Here is a 12,799-nt window from a genome sequence, read left to right as displayed (position 1 = left end):
ATAAGTTAAAGTCACACTAACATGCCTTTTTTCCCCCCACTAACTTGCAAAGATACTGTTCAAAGCTAATAAGATAAGAACTCATACCATCATTTGTTAGAGTGCAAGATCCTATAACCTTTCTGTGAAATATATTCCCACAACTATATATTTGAAAAACTTAGTTATGACTCAGTAAGCCCACATCTAAAAAAAAAAAAGGGCCATGATTATTACATAATGAAACACTCAAATAATTAAAAATTACTGTCATTAAAAAGCATATTTATGAAGAATAGTGGTCTAGGAAAATGCTCATCAAATGACATCAAGAAAAAAGGTTATAAAATTACCACTATAATTCATTTAAAAATTATTATATAATAAAATGCATCATATTATCTTCAGGTAATAAATAGGACATTATATTTTCTATTTTGTAGTTTTATCTATTTTCTACAAAGAACATATATTCATAAAACAGAAAAATATATTAAACAAAAGATTTACCAAATATTAAACTTTTAAAAATGAGTAGTTAATCTGATAGTTGTGTTATCTGATTTCTGTCTGTATACTGAAAACCGTGTTGCCATAGCTACCATGTGCAAAGTGGGATAAAATAACAAGCACACACTCAAACATTGTCACATGTCAGTTTATTGAGGAATTTGTGATGCTCAAGGTTAATTCTACTCACTTGATTACTTTTCATGGTGTCAAATAAAACTCCAAAGGCTATAAGCCATGATGTTTCACAATTACTTTCCCATATTTTGTTCAGGAAACACAAAATTCAAATACAAAGAAATGTTCAAGTGAATCTGAAAATTGCCCTCATCCTACCTTTTTTCAAAAGGTGGTTATTAAGGGTTTGGAAGTACAGTAGCAAGGAGGAAGGACAAAAGTGGGACATGAAGAAGGCAGATATTTTTGCTCAATTTCACTTTCAAAGGTTCAAATCTTTCCTATTTTTTTTTAACATGTTTTGTACCAAAAAAGGAATCAATACTTTTCATTCCACTCTTGTCAACTTTAGCCAAAGCCTTCTGAGCTGCGGTCATTTTGCTATTTTTCTGTTAATGAAAATAAGAAGAGAAAAATCATTACAAATGTAACACTTATAAATCACACATGCAAATCAGACAAGACCATGCATGTCTCAAGGTTCGTTCAGGGAGGTAAGCATGCTGCTAAAAACATGCCTCATAAGGAGTGATTCTTTGTAAAAGTTCTGATTTCTGCTCAGAATTCATACCTGAGACAAAGTATGTCAACAGGCAGGAGATAAAACTGCTGCCTTCTAAGGAGTGGAATGTTACAACTGATGGTTTACTTGTGGGGAGAAAATTCTGGAGGGTGCATTAAGTGCAATAACACAAACAATCGAACTGACACAGGCAGCAGTTGTCAGAGGGAGGAATTATAGCCTTGTATTACCACGTGATGAATAATTCACAGCCTGCTACCATCTGACTTCATTCAGAGGCTCTCTGGGACACCAAGGGCAGAGCAGTTACATTCACAAGATAACCTGTGCTGCTCCCAGGACCAGCAGGATAGCGGTCCCTTTTCCTCCAACCACGAAAAGCACCTTCCGAAAAGCTGACTCCAAATAACTCTGCCTTTTAAAACTCTCTCTCTTCCTGGTCAATGTTTTTGTTTGGTTTTGTTTTGCCGTGCATGTCCTATAACAAAGCACTGGCAGAGGGAAACAGCAGCTGATTGTATGTACTTTAGTGTTCAACAGAAGCGTAAGTGATGGGAATCGGCAAAGAAGAAATCATCTGTCTCCCGGCGAGCTGTGAGACAAAGTCACTGCCAAAGTATCTTTTAAGGGCACAGTCAGTATATGATCCCTGGAAACTTGCTTCTTACATTCTGTCACTTATAATTTACTAGGCTTATGGTTTGGCTGGATGGGGAAGAGGGACAGTCTCTCTGAGACAAGTTATCCTCTGTCCCCTGCACTTAACGCACATCCTGGTTCAACCTCTTAGCTCACTGGTGCTGCGCCCAAGGCGACACGCTGGGAAGCAGCACTGAGAAGGGTGGGGCAGAAATATTCCTCATGGAGAAATTCAAAAACATCCCTGCTCACGAAAGCACTGACACAACCAGCTATTTAGTCAGATCTCAAGTTGGATTATTCCCTGATATGCCATGCCTAGATAAATACGTGTAAAGAATACAAATTTTAGAAACCATGAAACCTAAGGGAGAGTAAGTGTTGCTAAAATCTAAGTGGAATTAATTTATCTTGGGGCAGGCAAGGTCTAAGCCTAAAAATAATGAGAAAATCATAAAAAAAACTTTGATATTTAATCCTCAGAAAAGCTTAAAAAACAGTTCAAAAGTTGAATGAAAAGGCTAAAAAAATTGGAAAATGATTTGTACTTTATATGTCATGAAAAGTGTTAACAGCCTTAATTTAGATTGAGCTCTTACAAATCAACAAGAAAAACATTACTATCCTAATGTAAAATCAGGCAAGAGACATGAACTGAAAACTAACAAAACTGCAGACAGGCAATAAGCATTTGGAAAAACAACCTTTCTACCCAAAGAAATGTAACCTAATTAGACAGGCGAAATTTTTAAGAATAAAACCAATACTCAATGCTGTCAAGACTGTGAGATGAACACTCATCAGCAATAATGGCTGGGAGGATAAATTTCTGCTACCTTTTTGGAAAGCTTCTTAGCTATGTATGTGTCTCAGTAATCATGGAAAGAGCTGATGTTTTCTAAGCCTTTACTCTTAGTTTTAAATTGTGTCTAATGAAATAGAGATGCAGACTGTAAGTAAGAATGTTTTATCACTTCATTTAGACAAAAAGAAGCAGAATAACATGTGTCCAAAAATAGGGGAATTAAATAGATTATATTCTACATGGTGAAGTAAAATAACAGTGACTGAATATCATGAAATCATTTCTAATTTTTCAAAGAAATCTTAATGACATCAATATTTTTACAATACAGAGCTAAATGAAAAGGGCACAACTCCAATACATATGTATGCCAATTCTGAAAGCTACATATGTATTTATAATGAATGATGTGAAGGATAAAGCTTAGTAAGGAATGTTATGAAAATATTTGCTGGGGTGATTGCTGAGTTATGTGTTAATAATTGTTATTGTCATAATTTCTGGAAGCTACTAGGCAGTTGAGTTGACAAAACATTACCTTTGAAGCCTGTTTCTCTGCCCCACCCTACCACTCTGGATATACTATATTACGAAGCTTAGGCACACTCTTGCTAATAACTCTGCCTTTCTTTGTCTGTAAAAAGGTCTTCCTTGCTTGATACTTTCATTGTCACTCACAATTTTGAAATAGTTCTAAAGTCACTGAAACTCAAGTTAATAATTCTTCACAATTAAAACGATAAAATCACAGTCAAGCATGCAGTCGTTCCTGGAGTCCCCACGCAGCAGCATCAGCCACGGGATTCAGGAGTACGCTACTAACACCCGGACACGTACCTTTACAGTCTTGAAATCTTTGGAGTTAAACTTAGTATAATCTTCTTTTGCCATTACGGGCTCATCTGATAACTTTGCTTTCTGCAATGTTAGAGCAGTGAACTGTCAAATGTCACCTTGACACTTACATCAATCCATTAAAAAAAAATATGAACAGTTTGGAACCCTGTGGCAGCCAAATGGAGCTGCAGACTCTGCAGAGCGCTTATTCTTTACAAGTCCCTTCACTTTTTACCACTTTTCTAGGAACGTTCTAAGCCAGACGTCCCTTCCGAGAAGCAGCTTTGGTGGTGACAGGGTGTGAGCACGCAAGCCCATGACCCAGTCCTGAGGTTGTCTAGCAGTATGATCACATACTACAAGGACGGGGGGCATCTAGATGAACGTGGACTTCCAGGACAGTGTAAGGGGGCGCATGCAGACACATAAATCAAAGAAGAGAATTTCCTTTATGGTGGCCAGGGGTCCAGCCAGAACCCCCTTTATTCACCTGCAGGACCAGTGTGATGTCCATCTAGGAGTACGGGAACAGTATTCTTATTATTTCCATCTTTGTGTCCTTTCCGTTTATCTCATTTTATCCACGTAAGAACAACCTTGCAAAGCAAGCAGGCAGCAGAGGGAAGCACAGCGGTTACGTGAACAGGCTTAAGGTTGCCTAGCAGAGGACTTGAGGTGAGATCTCACCTTTTGTTACAGGTGCTCTTTGCATGGGACCCAACGTAATTAAGTCAGCCGTTCCCTCCTGCTTTCACCTTTCACATGAGCATTTTGCAATCAACAAATGTGAGAATCAGGTCAAGAGCTAGACTGTGGCCTCTGTGTTTACAGTATAGCAGGAGTTGTGACATGCTTATTTCGTAGAAGGCACAAGGCAGGCAGGTGAGTCTTGATGTTTAACGTGGGGAACTGATCACAACTGGGACTCTACAGATTTTCAAGCTCCTTGTGGAGACGCTGATATGATCCAACATGGACCCACACTAGGAAATGCAGGCTTGTTCCCGGCTTCACTCTTCTCACCAAGCTTTCACTAAACAAAGAACTGTAAAGTCAGAGCTAAAGATGCCACAGCACATGTGTAACACAAGTGGGCAGAATGACACATCTTGAAATTTTTTACCGGCATACCGTTGAGTATGTTTATATTAACTGTAGCATCTACTTAAATTTTTGTTATGTAAAAGACTGAATCACTGCAGATTTAGGCGAATGCTTCAGAAGAAACAGAAAAGTGGTTCAGAAAGACAGTAACAACGCATCTGACTGAATGGGTACCGCTCTGGAAAGAGAAGGGCAGACAGCAGACAACACAGGAATTAATGCTAAGCTTGGTCTTATCATTCCTGCAAGTGATTTGCAGAGAAAACTCAGCCACATCCCCACATTCAGCTCTGTGAGCTGACACTGGCAAAGTTAAAAGACAGAAGCGGGTGAGGTTTGGAAGCTGGCCTCAAAAGAAGCAAACTTAAGAGTTATAAAATAATGTGAAACATATTAAGGCAAAAGAGATGCAAAGATACCTAATGGCCACTGGAATGTTATTTTCTGCAAATGATCAACTATATTTCTGTAAGAATCAAGCAAGTCCTGGACACAGATGGGAAAGTTAATAGACATTATCCTACTGTTGTTTAAACTACAGTACATTATCCAGTGCAGTTTGCGATGTACACGCTAGAGCACCAGGAAGACACAATAGAGCAGGAAACCTTAGAAAGAAACTAAAATAATCCTGAAGATGAAGCTGAGATGTAGGAGAAATCTGGGCTTAGCAAGATTTACCTTACTGCCCACAGGCTATCTGTCTGTTTTTACAAATGAAGATTTACTGGAATACAGCTGTACTGATTCATTTATGAATTGTCTGTGGCCGTCTTTGTGTGGCCAGAGGGTAGGTTCTTGTTTTGTTGCAGAAAGAATTTGGGAGATGAGACTCGGAGGCCAAGTAAGCAAAGATGTATTGAACGACAGTGCACTCTCAGGAGGGAGTGTGGCCAGGCTCAAGGGACATGGTGACATCCTTCTGGCAAGCTGGTTACATGGGGTGTGAAGGACTGGGTGGAATATTTATCCGGGAGGAAGGAGTTTGGGGGGTAATTTCTGGGTTACTGTCCCAGCCCCACCTTCCCAAGAGGACGGGGAGTTTCTGTCCTTGTGTGGTCTTGCTCGGATCTGTCATGGCACCAGTGCATGGTGGGCACTGCTCTGTGCAATGCTAATTCTGTTGTAACGTGGGCATAGTGAGCAAAAGGTTACATTCGGATCAGAGGTTCCTGCATTTCTTTCTTTGCCTCTGAGACCTTGTTCTCATAAGATGTATGGCTTCTTGTTAGCTCAGAGGTTCCCACTTTTCTGTTTGCTCCAGGGCTCCTGTCATTGCGAGATGTATATGGTCACCTGACCCATGCCTCCTTCTCTGCTCATGTCTGGCTAATGGTCTGCTCTAACATTTCCCTTCTCAAGGAATCTGAGCCCTTCAGATATTTTTAAGAGTCACAGGGTCCATGATCTGTCTTCTGGAGCTGCCTCAAGCTAAGCAGGGGCATTGTGCCTGCCTGCGGGGCCCAGATCACCTTGCCCTCTGTCAGAGATGAGGTCTCGGGGTCCTTGACAGTGGCAGAGACAGAGAGTGAGGAGTAGAGAGAGGCTGCGGCCCTCTCCCGCGGATGTTGGTGTTCCCTATTGTCATGAAGGATGAGTTGAAATCCCTGGTGTATCTTCATCTGTAGCTGACACTGTTTTAACCCAAAGAAACGAACTTAACAAGCAGGTTAAAAAGGGATGGGACCCAAAATCAGCAAACGCATTATTGTGATCAGAGGTCCAAGCAGGGGCAGTAACTAGGTTGTATTTGATAACACCCCTCTGACTGCAGGCCAGAAGTGGGTGGCACTGAGGTCACCCTTCCTGAAAGTGTATAGCCTTGGGGCCTTTTCATATGTGCTTTGGGCACCTTCTTCCACCTGGCCGGGGTGAGTGTGGTGCAGCACAGTTTATTGATTACTGCACAGACCCTTCCTGTTCAGCTGGGAGACAGTCCAGGGCTCTCTGTTCTCCATCACTACATTTGCTATGGAATTAAGGGATCCCCCGTGATCCTGGCCAGAGTAGACAGAATATCTGACAGGTTACAAAGTGCTGCCTCAAGGCAGGTAACCCGGCCCCCACCCGCCCATGAAATCGCCTGTTGAGTTTGTCCCCAATTAATCAGTTACTTAGTGAGCTCACCAATTCTGGTGTCCACCAAAATATCTGAAGGAACAAAGGGCCTACCTGCGGCCAGTCATTCCAAAGGGGCTGAGCCTTAGCCCTATTTTGGGTGCTGCCCTGATTCTCAGGAGGGCTGTGGGTAAAAGCTTTGTCCATGGTTCCGATGTCTCTTGACAAAGTTTAGCCAGGGTTCTTTTTAAAGTCTGATTTGCCTTTTCCACTTTCCCTGACGACTGAGGCCTCCAGGCAGTGCAGAGATGGGGGCAAGTGCCCAGGGCTGGAGAGACTAGTTGGGTGACCCGAGCCACAAAAAAGGGACTGTGGCCACTCTGTATGGACCGTGGAAGTCTCAACTGAGGAATTATTTCCTTAAGTAATGCCTTTATTACCTCCTGGGCTCCCTCGGTCTTAACTGGAAAGGCTTCTAGCCATCTGGTAGAAATTAGGGACACCAATGGCTGACTGGAGGCCCCCCTCACAGAATGTGAGGCAGCCAGAGGCCACTGGGTCCAACTGCTTGGAGAGATATGCCATCAGCCATGGGACTGGTCCCACCTTTGGGGCAAGAATTCCCAGGGCTAATCCTGTTTTTCTGGGGAAAACAGTAAAGAGCTTGTTTAGATCTGGAATCTCTAGGGCTGGGGCACTAGTCAGAGCCATTAAAAACTTTTTTTTTTTTTTTTTTGGTACAAGTCACATAATACAGAACATACTATTCTAACCATATTTAATCTCTGTACAGCTCAGTGGCACTAAGTACATTCACATTCTCTCCATTATCGAACTCCTAAATTCATCTCTCTAAATGAAAACTCGGTGTCCATTGACAGATGAATGGATAAAGATGTGATACATATATAAATGGAATACTGGCTTGGGACTTACTGGCATTCCAGTGGTTAAGACTCTGAGCTTCCACTGCAGATGAAGTGAAAGTTGCTCAGTCATGTTCGAATCTTTGTGACCCCATGGATTATATGGTCCATGGAATTCTCCAGACCAGAATACTGGACTGGGTATCTCCAGGGGATCTTCCCAACCTAGGGATCGAACTGAGGTCTGAGGTCTCCTGCATTGCAGGCAGATTCTTTACCAGCTGAGCCCCCAGGGAAGCCCAAGAATACTGGAGTGGGTAGCCTATCCCTTCTCCAGCAGATCTTCCTGACCCAGGAATCGAACCGGGGTCTCCAGCATTGCATGGTGTGAGACAAAACCCAGGGACCCAAATCCTTCAAAATCCAGCCACTTCTAAGAAGATTCTGAGCTGTCTCTTTGAATGTGGTGGTTGTAGGTGGAGGACTGCTGTTAAAGATGTACTCTCCTGTGCTTAGAACATGTCCCAGGAAGGTGACTCTCTGGGAGGAAATTTGGGCCTTCCATGGGGATATCCTCTGGAGCCAGGAAACTGAGGATCTGTGCAGTGGTTTAGTCTGAGGCTTCCTTCAAGGGACTGCAAATAACGAGGCCATCTATGTATTGTAATAATGCCCCCATCTCTAATTTAAATGCCTGCAGTTACTTCGCTAGGGCACTGCCAAGCAGGTGTCAGCTGTCCCAGAATCCCTGGGGAAGGACAGTTCAGGTATATTGTCGGGTCACATTGGTGTCTGGATTGGTCCATTCAAAGGGAGAGAGGTACTGGGAATCAGACTGAACAGGTATAGAGAAGGAGGCATCTTTAAGATCAAGGACTATAAACCAGGCCGTGTCCTCCGGGATCTGAGAAAAGCTGGAGTATAGACTGGGATGATTAGATGGAGAGGAATCACAACTTCACTGATGAGTTGAAGACCTTACAGCATTCTATAAGCCCCATTTCCTTTGAGGACAGGCGGGGCTGGGTTATTACAAGGAGACTGGCACAATACCAAATGCCCACATTTGATGAATTTTGAGATCAGGGTTTGAGGCCCTGTTGAGCCTCTGGTTTTATGGGGAACCGACACTTAGAAGGCAAGAAGATACTAGCTTCCTTAACGGTGATTTTTAATGAAGTGGCAAATTTTGCCGATCCTGGGATTCTTTGATCTGAGATCTGTGGATCTGTAAGTTTTCCAATTTCCGGAGAAAACATGAGCTGGACTGTCTGAGTCTTGTATGACACATAGGTTCAGCCAAAAATAGGCCTTAATTTTCATTTTCAGGAAGAGCAAAAGTTGCCCCCAAGGCTGAGAGAAAGTCTCTTCCCAATAATGGGCTAGGGCGCTCGGGCATGACAAGAGGCTTGAGAGTTATGATGGTCTTTCCCCAGGTATAAGTTAGAGGGGTGGTCAAATGTTTTTGTTTTGGCCTTCCTTCTACCCCAACAACAGAGCAGGTTTCAGGGACAAGACGCCCAGCATGAGAAGTGAGGACGGAGTAAGCGGCTTCTGTGTCCACTGGAAACTGGACGAGAGTACCTGCCCCGCCAGTGGTCCGCCACGTCCGTCCCATGTGACGGTCGCTGTATTCTGAGGGGTCCTGGCAAGTCCTGGATCTCATCAGTCAACCACGGCCGTGACTGGCTTGGGGGAGTTCCTCGCTTCCTTCAGAGCTGAGGGCTTCCTCTCGTTCCATGGCCCATCTTCCTACAGAGTGAGCCTCGGGTTGAGGCCAGGACCTATTTCCTGGGCATTCCCTGCTCCAGTGTTTGGGGTTCCCACTGCTAAAACAGGCTCCTTTACCTGGCGGGGGTCTCCTGGGAGCACCTCTGTGGTGATCAGGAAGAGGGTTACATCCCACCACGACGGCTGCTGACGTCTGGCCTGCCGGTGGGCCCTTCTTGAGTCATGCTGCTTCTTCCTTTCTCCCTCAGCCTGGACTCTATTGTTAAAGACACTGAAGGCCGCCTCAACAAAAAGGCTGAGAGGGGTTGGGGACCCCAGGGTGAGCTTTTGAAGTTTCTAACAGATGTCGGGGACCAACTGGTAAATGAAGTAAGTTGCAAGCACAACACGTCCCTCAAAAGTGTCTGGTCCACGTTCGTATACTTTCTGAGGCATCTACCGACCGGGCGGGAAACAGGGTTCATTCTGACCTTGGGTGACCTCTTCAACCCTATCACAGCTGACAGGTTTAACTGTGCACCATCTTGTCCCTTCAATGAAGCAAAGGGTTGTGCGTGCTCTTCTAGGGACACCGGGCTGGCCTGGTTCATAATCCCACTTGGGATCAATCAGTGGCACTGCCGTGATGCCCACGGGGCAGTAAGTGGGTTAGATGATACATAATTCATCATCAAATGCTTGAGGCTGTGCCCAGATAGGGGTCTTTTCCTCAGGGGCGCGGCAGTGGGAAATGACAACATTCAGGGTCCTTCCAAGTAAGGTCCAAGGAAAGAGTTAGCTCCCAGAATCCTTCAGTGAACCGGCCAGGGGCCCCTGAGAAGCAGCCTAAGTGAAGGCAGCGCTGGCTGAGGCCAGACAAAGCAAAGGGGTACGGACTCTGGTATTTCCCTGAGGTCTGCCTACTGCTTCTCAGGGGGTGGGGGGTGAGGGGGCACGGGCACTCTGCTGCACTTCTTGCACGGGAGAGTAAAGAGGATTACACGGTGCTGGAGGGGTGAAGATGGTGAAAGAGCATCAGGACTTAGGTGCTTCTGTCCAAGACTTACTTTCCTCCAGAGATGCTACCAGAGAGGGTTTTTGTAGAATCTGAACCAGTCCCAACTGACAAGCTTCCCCAACACAGGACGTGCATAGCTCTGGATTCTCTCTTAGGGTCATAAGGGACTGAACATAACGAAACTCTATCCAATTTCTCTGCCTTTCATAAAACCTATTCATAGGATGCTATTATAGTTGAAGCTCCATTTTCTAGCCAGGCTTCCTTGTCCTCAAGTTTACACTGGGGCCCGGCTGTATTACAAAAGACGATGAGCTTTTCCTGTTTTAAAAACTTCTCCCCGTGACTGAGAATGCACCCCAGGGGTGAATCCTCGGGGATGGAGAGGAGACTTCCCGTGAACCTTCAGGGACAGGGCTCCTGTAACAGAGAGGAGCACTACCATTTGGGGGCCCTGCAGGGCCCCCTCTGTCGGGACTGGCTACAGGCGCCTAGTCCTGCCAACCTTGGCCAATGTGGAGGTCGCGGCCGCGTGGCAACCCTGCTGGCCTCAGAGTCCCATGACCTGTGTCCTACCGCGTCTTCACACCTCACAACTGCTCTCATAATGGTGGGCCTCTCTCCAAGCTTCACGGGCACCCCTCTCGGACAAACCACTTAAGGAGTTTCTCAACTCCTCTGAAGTGCGCCAGGCATGCGCTTCCTCCAGGTATTGGTCCCTTTGTGGCTGAAACATAAGCCACTTCCCTCCTCAGAACAATCAACCCCAACTCCTCTGCCTCTCCCTGGGATCGGCTGTGACCTTTCCTTGCATGGGCTTCCCTGGTGGCTCAGCTGGTAAAGAATCTGCCCGCAATGCGGGAGACCTGGGTTTGATCCCTGGGTTGGGAAGATCCCCTGGGGAAGGAAAAGGCTACCCACTCCAGTATTCTGGCCTGGAGAATTCCCTGGACTATATAGTCCATGGGGTTGCAAAGAGTCAGACACGACTGAGCGACTTTCACTTTCCTTGTATAGATATTGCCTTGCTTGTGGCACACTTGGCCAACCCAGTAATCAGAGGAATGCAGGTGTAACCACCCATACGGGCCACATACTGGAAGGCACTGGGGCTGCTACTAGTTTGGTGTGTCCCCATGGCGGGGGTGGGGGCTTTGCCTCCCTTGAGGCAATGCTCTGTAACCTGTCAGATATTCTATCGACTCTGACCAGGATTACAGGGGATCCCTTTATTTCCTAGCAGATGTAGTGATGCAGAACAGAGAGCCCTGGACTATCTCCCAGCTGAGCAGGGAGGGTCTGTGCAGTAATCAGTAAACTGTGCTGCACCGACATTGACACCCCTGGCCAGGCGGAAGAAGGCGCCCAAAGCACACACGAACAGGCCCCAAGGCTACACACTTTCAGGATGGGTGACCCCAGTGCCACCTGCTTCTGGCCTGCAGTCAGAGGGGTGTTATCAAACATAACCTGGTTCCTGCCCCTGCTTGGACCTCTGACTGCAATCCTACTTTTACTGACTTTTGGCCCTGTCCCTTTTAACCTGCTTGTTAAGTTCATTTCTTCAGGTTACAACAGAGTCACCTACAGATGATGATACACCTGGAATTTCAACCCATGGCACCCCACTCCAGTGCTCTTGCCTAGAAAATCCCATGGATGGAGGAACCTGGTAGGCTACAGTCCATGGGGTTGCAAAGAGTCGGACATGACTGAGTGACTTCACTTTCTTTTCATGACAACGGGGACCACCAACATCCGCGGGACAGGGCCGCAGCCTCTGTCTACTCCCCACTCTCTGTCTCTGCCACTGTCAAGGACCCCGAGACCTCATCTCTGACAGAGGGCAAGGTGATCTGGGCCCCGCAGGCAGGCACAATGCCCCTGCTCAGCTTGAGGCAGCTTCAGAAGACAGATCATGGACCCTCTGACCCTTAAAAGATTTGAAGGGTGCAGACTCCTTTAGGGGAACGTCAGAGCAGGCCATTAGCCAGAGGTGAGCAAAGGAGGGGGCATGGGTCGGGTGACCACATACATCTTACAATGACAGAGGTCCAAGGGGCAAACAGAAAAGTGGGAACCTCTGGGCTGACAGGCGATCATAAGTCTTGTGATGACAAGGGACCTGGCAGCAAACAAAGGAATATGGGAACCTCTGGTCCGAATGTCACCTTTTGCTCACTATGCCCACGTTACAACAGAATTAGCATTGCACAGAGCAGTGCCCACCGTGCACCGGTGCCATGACAGATCCGAGCAAGACCATGTAAGGACAGAAACTCCCCCTCATCTCTGGAAGTTGGGGCTGGGACGAAAACCAGGAAATCACCCCCTCAACCCCGCCCCCCTGAATGAATATTCCACCTAATCCTTCACATCCCCTATAACCAGCTTGTCAAAAGGAAAACTGCTGCTTTCCATTGCTGCTGCTCTGAGCCTGCCCAGGCTCCCTCCTGACAGTGTACTGTCACTCAATAAACCCTTTGCTTACTTCGCCTCCGAATCTCATCTGTGAATTCTTTGTGCAACAACAAAAAAAAAGAACCTACCCTCCAGCAACCATATCAAAGGCT

The 12,799-nt window shown here is 45.7% G+C and overlaps 1 protein-coding gene across 2 annotated transcripts in view; it reads right to left on the bottom strand.

Annotated features, from left to right (window-relative positions):
- Window positions 1-621: 621 nt before the first annotated feature.
- Window positions 622-12,799, bottom strand: part of RNASEH2B (ribonuclease H2 subunit B) — a 63,621-nt gene continuing 51,443 nt past the window's right edge. For both annotated transcript variants that reach the window (XM_070380349.1, XM_070380348.1), the window contains exons 10-11: window positions 3,471-3,551; window positions 622-1,055 (exon numbers count right to left, since the gene is read on the bottom strand). In XM_070380349.1, the coding sequence (XP_070236450.1) occupies window positions 948-1,055; window positions 3,471-3,551 (189 nt within the window). In that variant the 3' untranslated portion in view covers window positions 622-947. The remainder of the gene's footprint in view (window positions 1,056-3,470; window positions 3,552-12,799) is intronic.

Source organism: Bos mutus, chromosome 12 (assembly GCF_027580195.1).
Source record: "Bos mutus isolate GX-2022 chromosome 12, NWIPB_WYAK_1.1, whole genome shotgun sequence".
Taxonomy (NCBI): Eukaryota; Metazoa; Chordata; class Mammalia; order Artiodactyla; family Bovidae; genus Bos; species Bos mutus.
Note: the sequence above shows the minus strand (reverse complement) of the source record. Positions and strands in the feature narration are given on the sequence as shown.